At 48.6% G+C, this 16,610-nt stretch overlaps 1 protein-coding gene across 3 annotated transcripts; it reads left to right on the top strand.

Annotated features, from left to right (window-relative positions):
* Positions 1-6,513: 6,513 nt before the first annotated feature.
* Positions 6,514-16,297, top strand: AP5Z1 (adaptor related protein complex 5 subunit zeta 1). 3 transcript variants are annotated; one of them, XM_027683619.1, is made up of 17 exons: positions 6,514-6,622; positions 6,802-6,939; positions 7,334-7,520; positions 8,516-8,660; positions 9,578-9,690; positions 10,387-10,555; positions 11,259-11,387; positions 11,766-11,803; positions 11,883-12,045; positions 12,314-12,492; positions 12,982-13,124; positions 13,843-13,992; positions 14,208-14,319; positions 14,724-14,821; positions 15,071-15,203; positions 15,375-15,589; positions 15,890-16,297. In XM_027683619.1, exons 1-17 carry the CDS (start codon positions 6,582-6,584, stop codon positions 16,158-16,160), a joined length of 2,424 nt encoding a protein of 807 aa, XP_027539420.1. In that variant the 5' UTR covers positions 6,514-6,581; the 3' UTR covers positions 16,161-16,297. The 3 variants fall into 3 exon arrangements, with proteins under 3 accessions (XP_027539420.1, XP_027539419.1, XP_027539421.1); XM_027683618.1 differs by having other exon boundaries at positions 11,247-11,387; XM_027683620.1 differs by lacking the exon at positions 12,314-12,492 and having other exon boundaries at positions 11,247-11,387; positions 13,052-13,124.
* Positions 16,298-16,610: the final 313 nt, after the last annotated feature.

Raw genomic sequence — 16,610 nt, 5'->3', positions numbered from 1 at the left:
GGAGTAAACTTGGTTTTGCATGTTTTAGAGAGCTGTCTTTCCAAGTTAATTTCCACTTTTTTTTTTTTTTCTCATTTTCAGTAGGGAAATACCAGCAGTGAAATCAGACTTGGAGCACAGAAGAGTAGGGACCTGTATCAAAGCAAGTGAGAGCATCTGACCTGAGCTTTCATGCAGTGTGGTGTGGAACACTTTTCCCTGCCTGCTGGGAATGTTAAATTGGTGTTAGAGCTTTTCATCTGTGTTAGCAGGGGGTGTTCCCAGGGAGATATTTGGTGTCACCCTGACGTGTGCAAGCGTGTAAATGAATGTCAAAATGTAGGGTGAAAGGAGAAATGGATTTGGGGATCTTGGGTGATGAGGATTTAACCTAGCAATAGTTCTGTACCTTTCCACAGAGAATCCACTCTCACCACCCATGAGGTGAAAACTTCTCACCAATTTAAGAATTCCCCACACTGCTGCATGTGTTTGTTGCTTCTCAAAAGAGCCTAGCTCTGCCTTCTCTGCATCTTCCAAATAGGTAGTTGAAGATTCCAGTAAGATTTTCCCCATTTGCTTCCTTTTCTTGAGGCTGAACCAACCTGGTTGTCCTGGTCTCTTCTTGTACATGACGTGCTTAGGCTCCAGAGCATCAGGTGGAATTGCTGCAGGTCACTGTGGGTCTTGTACTGGGGAGCCCAAAAGCAGGCACAGTTCTACAGACATGATCTGGAAAAAGTTGGATGGATTGGAAAAGGAATCCCTTTTCTTGGCCTGATAGCTACACTTTGGCCTGTACAGCCCAGTACCTGTTTGGGCTCTTGCTGCATGAAAAGCGTCAGTGTAAGAAATGAGTCACAAAGTGAACTGGAAATGCTCTGGATTGCATTTGTACATATGCAACCATCTTGTCCCTCTCTTCCAAGGAACAGTGCCAGCTTGGGTCTTGGAGCTTTTTTAGCAGGAGGCAGCACTGAAGGATCCTGATCACCTCCAAATATCTGTGCTTTACCTTATGAAATGATAGTTTAAATCCGATGAGGAACTTGCCTTGAGTTTCTACCCTGATGCAAAATCTTCGAGGTTTTTTAAGTCTTGCTGCTAATAATTTGGACTCGGGCATTAAAAATGAACCTCTAATGGAACAGGACTTGCTTCATCATTTTGCCCTGGCTGCACACTGAGTTTTTGAGTTTGTAAATGCCCTCCTGCAGCAAATGATCTGTCTTCTCTTGCCAGCCAGTCTCTTGGGCAGCTCCTATTTCTGCTCCTCATCAGTTTTCCCCCCCTCTATTTGTAGTTATTTCTGTCAACTCCAGAGTCCTTTAATCCAACTCCTGATTTAATTCCATTGCTTGAAGGTCTGCATCTGGCGAGGATCTGTGTGTTAGGCTGCAGTTTTACAACGGATTGTTCAGTCATGTAACTTTTTGTTTCCTTCTGGGTGAAAAATTACGCCAAAGCTGCTACTACTATAGCATACACTACTGCTGGAAAGTGTAGCTTCCAATGGAGCCAGCTGTGCTGCAGAAAACAGTTACACTACAAGGTCATCTGGATTGCTGGAACTGATGGGGTTGGGAAGTGATGCCTTCTTGCATTTTGATCTGCACCTGACCAAAACAGAGCTGGAGCATCTCTGTGTGCGGCTGCCTGGCAGCTGTGTGGCTGTGATTAGTGGGATCAGCATCTCTCTCTGCTGGGTGTGTTACTTGCAGGGCAGTGCATGTGTTTGTGCACACAGGTGGGGATATATCCACAAACAGTAATCAGCAGTGGGAATTAGCTGGCTGTGAGGGTGGGCTTTCTCTGTTAGGGTGTCTTCCGTGGGGCAGTAATACAGCAGGGAGCATTGTACTTTGGCCTGAGCAAGATATTTGGAAAAATACTTGGTTTTCTTGGAGCACTATATTTAAATTCCAAATTTTTAATCAACTTTTGACCTTTGTATTTATATGTTCAGAAAATTCTTTTGATACCTTTTCAATTTACCAACACTGAATTAAAACCTTTCAGAATGTATGGCTGGTCCTCTCCTTACATGTCACTTTAAGTTTCAGAGCCTCAGGGTAGTTGTGCCAAATCTACCCCTTTGCTCTCAAGATAGAAAAAAAAAAAAACATTGACAATTCATGGGTGGCAGCTAAGGAAGAAACCCTTTAAATATTTTTTTCAGAGAATATTAAATTAGATCTGTGTAAACATAAAATTTATATTTATTAATGTGTGTGGGTGGATGTGTGTGTGAGCGTGTGTGTCAGTATAGATATATAAATGGTCCATGACTATTTCTTTCTCTTAAATGGTACTTACACAGACTTTTATACAGTATGTTGGTAAATTCCTGCACCAGGCACTGATTCTAGAAGAACAATGTACCTGTTTTTGTAACGAATGTGAGCAGCCAGTGGAAGCAGCTTTACTTCAGTGATTGCTTTCATTCCTCTTGCAGAGCAGAAGAGACAACTTGGTACTTGCATTTTCCTTGTGTAGGAGCCCTGCTTCTGGCTTTGTTGTGCTTTCAGCCACCCCAGTCCATGCTGCTTTTCTGGCAAGAAAATCCCCCAGATGGCACTAATGAAAGCTGGAATCCTTTCTTGTCTCCAAGTATCTGTAGTTGTGGTGTTGGGGAGTTCTTTACAGATTCTGCTCTTAAGTAATGGGACCTTATTTCTAACAGAGGAAATTTATGGCGGGTCCATGAGGATGCTGTAAGGCTGAGGAATTCCTCCCTGCCAGGTGGCTGACCTAACACTGGGGCACTATGAAATAGTTTCTTTTCCTCTGTGGTGAGATTATTTTCCTTTTATCATGCTTCTGTCTCTTTGTGGGGTGAGGTGTGTGTATATCCCCTTAAAAACAAACACAGAAGAGTTTTTCTAATGTTCCCATTCACAGGGAGCACATTTTACCAAATTGGCCAAATTTCATTCCACAAGGATCTCTAAATTCACATTAGGGTATATCTTGACCCACTTGGATCTTTTGGGAATTATTCTTTAAAGCAGGTGATAGTTGGCTTCCTAATTCCTAATTGCTGTTGCAGAAGTTCCTTTCTCTGTGAGGACCTGAGTTAAGGCTTCATTCACCTCGGTGATCACTGGCTGGTGATGGGGCTTCAGTACTTAAGGGAGAACACGGCTGGTGGTAGGAAGAGTAACAGGAATGGGAGCAGTGAAAGGAAACAGCTTTCCTTCTCAGCAGAAAACAGCCCTTGTGAAAACCAGATTTCCCCTGATATTTGGTTATTCCTTGTGTCTGCTGCCAAGTTAAGTGATGCCCCTTCGCTGTGATCTCCACCTCTCTGTCCTGCTTTTCTACCCCACCTCAGTTTGACTTCAAGCAGTCTGAGACAAAGCCTTCCTTAAAGCTAAGGGCAACAGTGAGGAGAAATGTCTGTTAGCTGAAGAAAAATGAGATTTAAATGGAGCAGAAAAAGCGAGATTTCCTTCTGTTTCACTGTCTTGCTGCTAAAAGTCTGGTGCAGAACATTCTGCTGATTTATATGCTGCTCTTGGGAGGTGGGCAGGCTGCTAAGTAGGCAGGTTGGCTCTGTAGCAATTGAATTACTGTAAACCTAAACTTGCTTAATCTCTCCTGGTTTTTTTCTCCCTCAAATTGAAGTAGAGGGAACCAGACTATTGTTTTTAAGATCTTTTTGTTTTAATAGAAGACAGAATGTAAAAAAAAAAAAAGCTCATTGAAATGTACTGATACAGAAAATGGCTTTAAAATACAAAAATCTTACAAGACCATATATTGTCTTGGGTTCTGGACATGCCTTGTCCATCCTGCCAGCCAACCTCCACATAGCCAAAAAGAGCATTTTAAGAGTCTGTAGCTATCCAAAGGACTGTTATCCAAAGGACTGTTAAAAGCTGTTTAGGGATAAATCAAAAGCTATATGTAAGCAATGGGTGGTAAAGCTGGAAATTCAGATCCAACTCTGAATAATTGCTCTAAAAAACAAATCCAGAAAAATCTGACTCTCCCCCTGTTCTGCAGATGCACATTCCCACCAAGTCCCCAAGGGAAGGCTGAGAGGAGAACCTGAAATACCTCAATGGCTTGACAGAAGGGTTTGCTACAGAGACCTGGGCCAGCCTTACCCCTTTCACCTCGGTTTGGCACTTATTTTAAAAATGGTGATGGAAGGGGCAACTAAAGCCATGCTTGCATTTCAGTTCCTGGTGTTCCCTGTGCAAGACACCTCCAGCCAGATGTTCTGGGGTTTGCGGGGGTTTTTTTCTACAGCTGATATCAAAAGTATTTTTTGTGACTTGTTTTCGTTATCAGTGCTTTTTACAAAGCAGGTGTGTATCCCAAGGGGGAAGCTCCATCTGGGGCAATGGATGTGAAGTTCACCTTCTTTCTCTGGCCGTGTTGCAGCACTGCTCCTGTGAGATGCTCAACTGCACAGCCAGACCGTGGCTCCCACAAGGGTGGGATCCTGCATCCAAGGAGCAGGACCTGCATTTCCACATCAAATGGGATACAGTGGTTTTGTTTGCTTGTTTGTTTTTTTTTTAATATGGAGCCATACATTTTTTTAAGTAATTTGAGATCTGAATGTGATTTCTAATGTATCGAGAACGTTAATATTTTAAAGCTATAACAAAGTTTTAAATTTCTACTTTTTTTTTTTCATTTATTTTGACTGTTCTGTTACCTTAATTTGATGTATGTGGTTGGGGAATGTTGCTTCTCCTCTTAGCATTTGTTTCTATAACCAGAAATAAAATTATATATGAAAGAGAAAATGCCCTGAAATTGCTTTGCTGCTTTGGAGTGACAGACCTGAATCTTTCCAGTGTATTATATTATGGGGTTTGAGTTTCCTGCAGCAGTTTGGGTTGTTCTCACAGTGTAAGGGGACAGTGTGTTTGATATTTTTTCAATTTATTTTATGTAGGAAGTAAGTATTTATCTGCACACCTTGCACTGTTCCAGAGTTCGCAGACTTTTGATCCCTTGGCAGTTATTTGGGCAGCTGTTGACTCGCAGCAGAGTGAACATAATGTACGTGTGTTTGAGATCTGTAATGTTTCCCCTGGGAGTTATAAACTAATCCTCCAGCTCCAGCTTTTGTCATGAAGTGAAACATTGTTATTTTGAAAGAAACTATTTCAGTGTATTCCCCTGTAACTCATAATAATGGTTTCATTGAAGCATATGAAGTCAGAAAACATCTACCTTATAGTTGGGGTTTTCCTTCCTTGTCCTCCTAATGCAGCTACAATTTAAGTTCTGGGTTTATTTTGGCCAAACATTCTGAGCTCCAAAATTAAATAGGAGTATCTTTTAAGACCTCAGTTAGCATAAAGTAGCTGTAATTCATAGAATCACAGTATGATTTGGATTGGAAGGGATCTTAAAAATTATCCAGTCCTACCCCCTGCCATGGGCAGGGACACCTTCCACTAGCCCAGATTGCCCCCAAGCCCTGGACACTTCCAGGGATGGAGCAGCCACAACTTCTCTGGGCATCCTGTGCCAGGGCCTCACCACTCTCACAGGGAAGAATTTCTTCCCAATATCCAATCTACCCCTGCCCTCTTTCAGTTTGAAGCTATTCCTCCTTGTCCTGTCCCATGTAAAAAGTTTCTCTCCATCTTTCTTGTATTCACCCTTTAGGCACTGGAAGGATTTTTTTTTTTAATTGACTAACTAAGTAAAAAATAATAACATAGTATACAGTAAGCAAAGATGTTCAGCAGAGCCGGTTTTTGGGAGCATCTTTTAAAATTGTCCTGTCTTTGGTTCCCCATGTGCATTGGGTGTATTTTCTGACCCAGCCGGGAGAAAGGGTGTATAGAAAAAACTGAATGCTCTTGCTTGCTCCCCTCTACTCCAGCTCTGACTGTTCCAGCTGAGGTGATGGATGCTGCTGGTCTTCCCAGGGCAAAGGGGAGCTGCTGCTCTGCTGGCTAATTGCCCAGGAATGCTGTTAATGAACTCTTAATGCCTGGAGGGTGCAAGGCAGGGAAGTACCCAAGGGCAAAGTGCCAGCCTTTCCTCCCCTGACACCACCTCCTCGCAGGGGGATGCTCAGCATGGTGGTGAGAGCTTCTGCCTCGTTAGCCGTCAGGAGGGATGAGACTGATCGGGAAATACTAATGGATTTTTAACCTTTTGGAAGTGCTGGAGACCCACCTGCTGAGCAGCTATTTTTAACATCTCCTGCCAGTTTTGGAAAACACTGTTTTGTGAACAGGTTGCAAGAAAGGCTGATGTGATACCGTTTACCATCACTTTCTTAGAAAACCCATCTCTGGCATCTCTCTGCCATGTGATGATGTTTTCCATAGATCTGAGCTGCTCCCCTTCATGCCGTGCAGGATGGCCTCGGAACCAAGCTTCTCCTCTGACTCCTGAGGTGGAGAATAACAGCAGCACCTCGAAGTAGTCCACGATCTCCAATGGAGATAATTTTGGCATTACCCCTCCTCTGTGCAGCCAGGACACGGCCCAGCCCCGCCGGGCGGAACCTTCGTGCAGCAGCCGCCGCGTCCCCCCGGAGCGGCCCCCGGCGTACCGGCCGGCCATGGGGGGCCGCTTTGGGCGCGCACCGGGGCGCGGGGCCGGGCGGGGGGTGCGGGATGTTCTCGGCGGCGGCCGAGAGTTTCCTCAGGCAGGCGAGGTATGCTGGGGATCCCTCGGTGGGGCCGCGGCAGGGACCCCTCGGGGCCGGCCGGGGTCCTGGCAGGGCGGCCGTGCCCGGCGCTGAGGGAGCAGCCGGGCCCGGGGTGGGTGCGTGGGGGGAGTGATGGGGGCGGGAATTGCGGGTCCGGGGTCCTGACAGCCGCTGTCCCCCGGCAGGGAGATCCATGAGGAGGAGCTGCGGAGGTTCGCCGGCCGCGTGTCCGCCCTCCTGCAGGGCCCCGAGCCGAGCGCCGAGGCCGCGGAAGGGCTGCGGAGGCTGCACCTCACCGTGGCCGCCACCAAGTACCCCCGCAGGTGAGTGAGCGCCCTGGGGCTCTCTTGGTGCTCAGGGAAGCAAAGCGTTGCTTTCTTAACCACAGCAAATAAAAGGAAGGTGGTGGGTTACTCCTTTAAAAAAAAAAACGCCCTGTTTTTTTGAAACCCTGAGTTCGATATAAACATTAAGCCCTTCTTTGCCTTCCCCCCCACCGCCTTGCTAAGCACAAGGTGCCTCCCTGCTTTTGCAGTGGGAGTAACAAGTGTTGGTGTCACTGAGCTCTCCGTCAAGAGGAAAAGCATTCAGAAGTGGAGATGATAAGGTGACATCAGTCACTGTCGAGGGGGATCATCCCCAAGCCAAAAATACGCAGGAAATAAACATCTGAATCTTTTCTTGCCTGGCTGTGATGCTTTGCTGTGACTCTTGCAGGCTGGATGGCAAGTTTGTGGAGCTGTTGCAGACAGTGCTGTGCTCACCCAAAAGCCCTGAGCAGGTTCAGGTGTTATGTGCTGCCATCCTGAGAGAGATGTCACCTTGCAATGATCTGATCCTCCGCTGTGATGAGATTCAGGATACAAAGCTCTTGAGCCTGGTATCCTCCGTCCTTCTGGCTCAGGTAAATGACCTGTCAAGTCACAAATCTTCCCTTGTCAATATGGATTTGCTTTTTGATTGTTCCCTGTTCCCGAGCTCCTCCCTGAGCTCAAGGAGAGTGAAAATCATTTGAAGGTATATAGGAAAAAGCAGAAGCATTACAATGTTCATTTAAGGAACCTCATTATTCTGCTTCGCATAGGGAAAATGGCAGCTTTTTTATGTGTTTAGCATTTGATAACAAAAACTGCTTAAAATTGTAATGTTTAGAAACTGTTGCCCTGGAAGCAAAAAGGAACCTTTTAGTGCTGGCTGCTGGAATAGATTTCAAATCAGGGCTCCTTGAACCTGGAGAGCAGAAGATTTTAGAGTGAATTTACTACTCCTTTTTATGATACTGGCTTTCATGTCCAAATATAAAAAAATATACAAGGGACCTGTAAAACATGTAGGGCTGTAAATGTGAATGACACTGCAAAGATCCAGAGTTTCCAAGGAGAAGAAAACATGAGGACTTTCCTGTTTTCAGAGCTGCCTGGGGATTAAGCTGGAAACTTCTTTTTTTCCCCTATTCCTTTTACTATTATTGTGCCTGTTAAAGGTAAAATATTTTTCTGAAGCTTCTCATTCTGAGTTTCATTGTGTGTTTAGAAATGTCTCCTATGTTTCTGACACCCATTTGAGTCTTACTTAGCTAGAGGAAGTGAAACAGAAACCACAAAAGTATTGCTGATGTGCTGCCTTCCAAAGCTCCTCTCACACATATCCAGCCTTGAGACTGTCCTGCAGTTCCACAGTGTAAAAATATACTCAGTATCACACATAAGCAACCCCATCATTTGGGATCTGTGAATTCAAATTGCAGAAAATCTCTGTAAAATGTGGTAAAATAGCCTGTGATGTGAGTCCTTTTTGTGTTTGACTTTTGTACTGATGCCTGATGGAAGAGATTGCATGGTGTTGGACTCTAGCACTGGTAGATTGTCTGCCCAGATTTACCTCTGCTTTATTTTTAAGGGAAATAAGAAGGGTGAAGTGGCTGCTGTGGGGCAGCGGGTTGTAAAAGTCCTTGAAGGAAGATTGCCCGAGGGTCAGAGTGCTCTGTTCCTCCTTCCTGTCCTGGCAAATGTCATCAATCTCTCACCAGAATCTCTAACTGAAGGTAAATATGTAGGAAGGGCTGAGATTGCCACCTGGCTGTGATCTGTGTAGTGATCAGAAGGCTTCAGTTAGAAACTGCTGTCAGAAGTGATGTCTGGGCCACAAGGAGAGTGAACTTACTGGGTGAGAGACATTCAAACACACAGAAATGGGGCTGGGCCTTCCGGTCAAATCCTGGATATGGATTTGTATCACTGTAACTGTGCTCTAGCTGAGGTCTCCAATAGGAGTATGAAACTGTAGCTATCCTGAAGGGCATCAACCAAAGTGAGAGAGAGAAGCAGAGATGTGCCTGTGCATCTGTCCAAGAGAGCAGCAGAAACAACTAGAGGTGCTCTTCATAAGAGAGGCAGGACTGTATTGGTAGTGGTGAGGGATGTACCCTGGTGAGTAAACCTAGGAGAGCATTCCAGGCTTAAAATCGCAGGGATTTGTGTTGTGAGCAAGAGTCGGTTTCTGGGAGTTTCCTGTGAGGTTTGCAGAGGTCGTGCAGTGTGCAGGAGAAGCTTTGGGGAGGATGTTGGGCAGGGATGTATGGGCTGGCAGAGCAGGCAGGATTACCTGTGAGTCCTCAGGGAGGGATTTATGCCTTTGGCTGCAGAGCTAAAGCCAGACACTGCCTGAAGAGAGTGACAGGATTTTTGTACCTTCCTTCTAATAGCTGTAGGTGGAGACAAAGGAACAAGTACCTCTTGATTGATGTGGTAGCAGGAGTCCTTGGTTCCAGTACTTACTCCCTGACTCTGAGGTAGGATGAGGAGTACAGGGCATCCAACCCTGGCATGCCAGTTCCTTTATGGACTGCTGGATCAGAGAGACGGTGATCTAGGCTGGAGAAAAATAGGGTTAACAGGGGTATGGTGCAGAGGCTGCTTCTCTGCCCAGTCTGGCAGTGACCCTGTGACTTTCCTTGCACAGAGCAGACCGATGCTGTCAGTAGGAAGCTGGCTGACTGGCTGAGGTATGCGAGTACTCAGCAAGGAGTCACTCAGCCCTCGGGAGGTTTCTTCTCCAGTCCCAGAACCAAACAGGTGAGTGCTGAGTTGCCGTGGTCACCTCACAGGGGCGTTTGTTAGTCAGGTTCCCAGAATCACCTTCCTTTGGAAAATGATAGCCTGGAAGTCCTACTGTTCTTAAGCATCTTTTGTGGAGTAAGTGGTCAAGACACAGGAAAGCAAACTAGGGGGATTTATAACTCTGAGATTTAAAAGTTCTGCTGTAGAGCCAGAGCTTTAATCATAGAATTATAGAATCAACACAGTTGGAAAAGACCTCTGGGATCATAAAGTCCAACCCTTGATCCAACACTGCTGTGGTTACCAGACCATGGCACTAAGTGCCACATCCGGTCTCATCTTAAAAACCTCCAGGGATGGTGAATGCACCACCTCCCTGGGCAGCCCATCCCAGTGTCTGATTACTCTCTCTGTAAAAAATTTCTTCCTAATATCCAACCTAAATCCTTGAAGTAGTTTTAAGGGAAGAGTCTTAGTGCCCACGTACCTCAGAGTAAAAGGTGATTGCAAATGAGGCCAGTGTCAGAGAAAGTTTGGAGTGTTTCAGCTGGGCAGAAGGACCCAGCACAGTTGGTTTTTCTCTGTCTGATATCTGCCCTCTTGCAGGACCCTAAATGAGGGCTACTTGTCTCCATGGGTTCAGTCAAGTTTTTCCTGCCTTCCCACTCAGCCTTTCCCTCACGATCTGACCTGCTGCATCTTTTCTCTCAGCCTGCTCCTGTCACAGAGGTGGATGGTGCCATTGCCACAGACTTCTTCACAGTGCTCTCAGTGGGCCAGCACTACACACAGGACCAGTGGCTCAACGTACAGGCCTTCTCCATGCTGAGAAACTGGCTGCTGCTCTATGGGGGCCAGGAGGGGAAGGCCCCTAATCCAGGTATGGACTGAAGGTCTGAAGGCCAGGGTGAGTTGCAGCCCCAAGGAGAGGTGTGTGCTCTGAGATGTCATATGAGGTGGCTGTACCAGCAACCAGCAACCTCCTATGTTTCAAAGTGAGAGTAGGTTAGATTAGATATTAGGAAGAAATTCTTCCCTGTGAGGGTGGTGAGGCCCTGGCACAGGTTGCCCAGAGAAGCTGTGGCTGCCCCATCCCTGGAAGTGTCCAAGGACAGGTTGGATGGGGCTTGGAGGAACCTGTTCTACTGGAAGGTGTCTCTGGCAAGGAGTCAGAACTAGATGATCTTTAAGGTCCATTCCAACCCAAACCATTCTGTGATTCTCAGTGTCAGGAATATGGGCAAGAGTTCAGAGATCTTGGACTAGAAGCAGGGAAGCTTTTGGGAGGAGTATCACAAAGCCTGCTGACTGATCCTTAGTGAGCCTTACTCGAGGAGTTACTCATTCAGTGAGTCCCTTGCTTTCAGACAAAGCCCCATGGGTCCCTAAGAAAGAAGGGCTGGGTGGTGGGAGACAGCATCTCCTTAGTGTTCTTGTAACATTCCCTTCTCCCCTGTCCTCCTGTTTTTCACACTGCACTGGGGACAGTCAGCTCCTTTGCTGTTGCTGGGCCACTGCATGGGTTACATTGCCCATGGCATGAGCTGACACATGTATTCTTTATTCTGTAGGTGACAAAGCAGGAATGGACAGGTCTGTTACATCCATGGTCTCAACTACATCCACCTCTAGTCGCCTGCTTCCCCCGAAGGAGCATCTGCGGGAGAAAGCCTTCGAGTACTGCCAGCGGCTGATTGAGCAGAGCACCCGGCGTGAGTCTTGCCATGAACCCTCCCTGGAGCTCCCCTGACAGTGTTCTTGAAAACATTTCTGGTTCACTGCATGTTTGGGCTGGGATCTCACTCCCTGGAGTCCACAATCAGGCTCCAGGGGTGGGACCTACTGCAGCTGCTGGTGCAAGTCATTGACCAGCCCTGAGCTGGGGTGTTGGGAGGGATTTGGAGGCAAAGGCCATGTTCTGCCTCCTCCCCTTGATTTACAGGGGAGGCTGTGAAACTTGTTTGTCATTAGCCTGGAATCGGGATCAGTATGTGTTCCTGCCTGTCCTGAAATTGGAGTCAGTGCTCGAACTGCCCATCCAATGTTCCTGTTTGGGCTCAAAGTGTAACTTGGACTCCTTTCTCTGACAGGACCCCTGAAGAAAGATGACGGAGACCTGCAGAGAGCTGTAAGTACACAGAGGTGGGGCTGAAACTCTGGGAGTTGTGGCTTCCCCCACTCCAGTCTGACTCTCTGCTCTCCTGCAGTGTCTCATTGAGGCAGTGACAATCATGGACATCATCTGCAAGCAGGACTCCTCCTATGTGTACCGTGCTGTCTCCTTCCTGAAAATCCTACATGGCAGGATTTGTGGGGATCCCACTTATGCCAGGGCACTACTGCCCATTGCCCAGTTCTTTCTGAACCACAGTAAGTCATCAGCTCCCACTCCCTCATCCACAATCTAGTCTTGCATACTCTAGCACAGCCTTTTGTCCTGGCAGTTTGCTGGCTCCCAGAGTTGGTAATTCCACCTTGGCTGTACTCTGGGATGGATGATCCCACTCCGGGAGACCCCAGAGCTGAGGGGTCCCATGCTCTTTAGAAAAACATAACCCAGGTCTAGCTTAGCCCCTGGGGCCTGTGTTGGCAGAGCTGCTGGGTGGGCTGTGCTCAGCAATGTGCTGTGTCCTCCCAGGCAAACTGGCAGCTGTGGATTTGGATGCAATCTACAAACACTTGTTCACTGATATCCCGGCCCAGCTCTTCCACAACCCATCACTGGCCTTCGAATTTGTCCAGTTCTGCAAAGACAACAGCCAGCTCTTCACGGACACCTCCAGCATATTCAGACAGAGCTTCCCAAATCTCTTCAAGGTACAGCTTGCTGGAGCAGCAGAGGGGAGAGCCTGCTTCACATTCCTTTCTGTGCCCCAGAACTTCCTCTTTGTGCCCCAGAGCCCTCCAAGTGCCTCCATGGCAGCGCCAGGGAGAGCACAGGCAAGAGGGACTGTTATAGAGTTTTAAAGAGGGAAGAGGGTTCTGGGTGTGTTTAGCATTGCCAGGAGGGGAGAGTCTGTGTTAACAGGACTGCCAGTGGGTTGGGAAGCACAGTGAACACAGGACACAGCACTGTTCCTGGAAAAGTTTAGTAGGTTGCAGCTTACCAGCCACTGAAGCAGCTGCCAGAGGCCTGTGCTGAGCTTCCGGCAGCCTCCTGGGTTTTGACCAAACCCTCAGATTTCTCTGGTTTTGCTTTTCAGAAGTGGTTTTCCCTTCCCCATCCCTTCTGTCACAGCATGGAATTGTCTGGGTGTGTGGTGGGGTAGCAGGGATAGTGCAGCAGTTTTTGCTTGTTCCTTGCAGTTCCTGGCATGGAACAGCCCACCTCTTATCTCAGAGTTTGTGGACCTTCTCCCATTTCTGCTGGATGCAGGCACAGCCATTGAGATCTTCCATTTGCTGCTTGACCTGCCCTGTCTGACAGCAGCTCTGGACATCCAGCTCAGGTAATGCACCTTCCCTTCCTCTCACTTGCTCATCAGAGTCTTGACATTGACCATAGCCCAGTACAGTCTTCTCTGAGCCCCAGCTTTCCTCTGGCTGCTGCTGTCACAGATCTACAGTCAGGTTAACACAAAGCTGGACTGTCTCTGGGGCTCAGGGAGCTGTTGTTATTCCCCTCTCCCTGTCCAGCTCCAAATGGTTGCCACATGCTGGGTCTACCATGAGACAGCACCTCAGCACAGAGGTGGGGGCTACCTGATCTTCCCTCCCTGCTCTTACCCCCCTTTTCTGGCTTTGTTCCCCTGAAGGCATACAGAGGTTTCTTCCTGAGGTCATTAGGAACTGTGAGTCTCCAGGAAGATGAAATAGGACTGGAACTGGCTGTACTTCTGCTCTTCCTTGTCCTCCCAACATCAACAGCTCTGTCTGGAGTGCTTAGAAAAGAGAGGCATCCAAGAGGCAGATGTTGGTGGGCTTGGGTGACTGAGGGTGCAGAGTGCCATTTTTCCCTTTCCCAGGAGTGATACAGAAGCGAGTCTGGAACTGTTGCCTGAGCATGGGGAGGGTCTGAGCTCATAATTTTCTGTCATCCTGATTGTCGTCCAGAGGGCCTGGACTAACCAAGTTGCTGTCACTGGTTCAGTGTTCAGTGTTCATGATTCCAGCTGTGTCCTGGACTGTTCTCATAATGCAGCATGTTCTGTGTGTGTTTCCTGCCAGGGCAGCTGCTTTTCCTACCTCTGAGAAGGCCACAAGTGACCCAGCTGTGAAACCAACCACCTGCCTGGAAGCCTTTCGTCATCCCCTCTACAAGAGCACATTCCAGTATCTTCTCCGCACCAAATCTGCTCCCGAGGACACCCCAGAGAGGTGGGAGCCTGCCACCAGAGTGTGGTTCAGCCATTCAGCTCTGGGAGGCAGCACTGGGATTACTGGGAAAGGCACAGCCACTCTCAGGCTGGGGTGAGGTGGATTTCCCTGTGTCAGCTTTGCCAGCACTCAGAGGCCATGTGGGGAATAGGGAAGGGCAGCCAGGAGAGTAGCTGGGAACAAGCCTTCAGCAGTAACTCTTCTCTTGCCCACAGTCTGATTCCACTTCGGCAGCTGCTGGGATCCCTGGCTGGCAACCCAAGGGTGGTGCAGTGTGCAGAGGCTGTCCCTGTCTTACTGGAGCTCTTTTTCAGGGTGGTGGCAGAGGTATGTCCTTTTGGGGGAGGTTGGCTCCCACTTGTGCCACAGGGGTCTCTTGTTGTGTGAAGAGCAGCCGTAGAGGTAAAATTGTTAAGACACTGCAGCTTCAAGAGAGGGGTGCACTGGGGGAGAGTGGGTTTAATACTGCCATGAACCAGCACTGAGCTGACCACTTCATGCAGAGAAGCAGAAAAGCTCCATGATGCAGTGTCAGATTCACTCTGTGCTCTCAGCCAGCTGTAAAGGAGAGGGGTGAGAGCAGAGTGCCTGATAGCTGCTGTGTGCACTGCTCCCCCCCTGCTAGATCAGGCAGTTTCTCTACCAGCTGTCTGACAGGGCTGGTTAGTTTGGGGTTTGGCTGCTGAAAGTCACTTGTTTCAGCCCTTGCTGAAACAAGGGCTGGTTTTCAGTCTGCAGATGGGTCTCTGATAAACCAGCTGGTGGTGCTGCTGCTGCAGAGGAGCGACCAGCTCTACGAGATCCCAGCGTTCAAAGATGACGTGTACAGGTGAGAGGGGACAGGAGGCCCAGCCAAGCTCCCAGCCCTTCCACTGGCTGCAGCCTGGCATCCCAGGGCAGCCCAGGAGCCTTTTCAGTTGTGGCCCAGTCCCTGCTGTGACACACCTTTGGCGGGTGAAAAATAGGAACACCCTGAGGGTACAGCACTGTGCCAGTGGTTGGGTGCTGCCAGCCCCTCCTCGGATGGGTGATGACCACCTTGCCCGTGGTCTGAGCTCTGCCCTTCTCTCTGCTCCAGGGTGCTGAGCTCACAGCTGCCCATGCTCTGCAAGCTGCACCCTGCGCTCGTCGTGGAACTGTCCACAGAGATTCTGGAGTTCTCAGGAGCAGTCAGCAACATCCAGAGCAAGGAGCCCATCTTCACCCACATGGTGAGCGGGGCCTGTTTGCGTCTGCCACAGGCTGCTCCAACTGTGGTGCAATCTGGCAGTCACCTTCCCTTTCCTCTCCTAGAGCATTAGCTAACCTGATTTTTTATTCCCTAAAAATTACTTGATTCCCTCTCCTTGTGCTTGCCCTGAGCGCATCTGCCTTTGCCCCAGGTCTGGGCTGTTGGGGAGTACCTGTCAGTGTCCTACGACAAGCGCTGCACTGTGGAGCAGATCACACGGTTCTTTGAGACCCTGGAGGCCGTGCTGTTTGAGATCACCCAGCTCCGGCCACTGGCCAGCACCCCCAGCTGTGCCCCCCGTGCCATCAGTGTCCTCATGGCCACCTTGACCAAGCTGGCAGCCCGCAGCCAGGACTTGATCCCCAGGTGAGGACGGATGGTGGGGACGGGCAAAGGGTTGAAACGTGCAGATCTCATGAGTCCAAACATGGTTTTGCTAGTGATAAATGACTGAATTTGTCGACTGATGGAACTTGAAACTGAAACAGGACAGAGGAGATAAGCTGTGGAGGGGCACAGTCTGGGGAAGTGGGATTCATCTGCTGACTAATGCTCTGTCACCTGATGTTCAATTGCACTAGTCTGTGGGTGTTCACAGGCTTAAGTAGTGACCTGGCTGGGTGTAAAGGTCCTGCCAGCTGATGTCTGCATCCTCCTCTCCTGCAGAGTGTCCATGTTCCTGTCTAAGATGAGAACATTTGTGCAGAGCCCTGCTGTCACCTCTGTTTACTGCGAGGAGGACCTTGAGGAGATCCTTATTCGGGCAACTGAGCTCATGAACCTGCTGAAGATGCCCAGCGTGGCTCAGTTTGTGTTCAACCCCCCCATGGATGTGGCCAGCACACGGCTTCAGAGAGAGGTGAATGACTCCCTCCCTTTGGCCCTGAGGATGGTCACCCATCTCCTGGAGCCAGCTCCTGGCTGCACGCCAGTGTGAGGGCAGGAGGTTTGTGGAGTAACTCACTGGACACTGCTGACACTCAAGGCTGATCTTAACTGGAAATGAGGAACAAATGATTGCAAATGAAACAGAAAACAGGAATAAGTAGAGCTGAGGCTGCTCTTCTGCTCTGAGGTTCTTTGTATTTCTGTGTCCCAGCGCCTGTTGCTTTTTTATCTTCTAAGCTTGTCTTATCCCTCCCTGGCCTGTATGCATTGAAAATATCAGTGTGTTTGTGTGAATGTGGCAGGAGAGTGAATGAATGCCTTAACACCCTGCCAGCACACTGTGCCCCTTTTGAGATGTACATCTTCCCTCCCTTCCTCTGCCTTGTTTCCCTCCCCTTTGCTCTCACTACACCTGGCTCTGCACTTTTATTGCCTCTTCTTGCAGCACATCAGCCGAGCCTGTGTGAGGTGGAGGAAACAGAACTGAGTGTTAATCTGC

The sequence above is a fragment of the Neopelma chrysocephalum genome, unplaced genomic scaffold (assembly GCF_003984885.1).
Source record: "Neopelma chrysocephalum unplaced genomic scaffold, ASM398488v2 Primary Assembly neopelma1_65, whole genome shotgun sequence".
NCBI lineage: Eukaryota > Metazoa > Chordata > Aves > Passeriformes > Pipridae > Neopelma > Neopelma chrysocephalum.
Note: the sequence above shows the minus strand (reverse complement) of the source record. Positions and strands in the feature narration are given on the sequence as shown.

Coding starts and splice junctions, on each gene's coding strand:
- AP5Z1 (XM_027683618.1), top strand. CDS start 6,582: ATGTTCTCGGCGGCGGCCGAGAGTTTCCTCAGGCAGGCGAG. Junction 8,661..9,577: donor ACCAGAATCTCTAACTGAAG/GTAAATATGTAG, acceptor TTCCTTGCACAG/AGCAGACCGATGCTGTCAGT. Junction 12,046..12,313: donor CCAGTTCTTTCTGAACCACA/GTAAGTCATCAG, acceptor GTGTCCTCCCAG/GCAAACTGGCAGCTGTGGAT.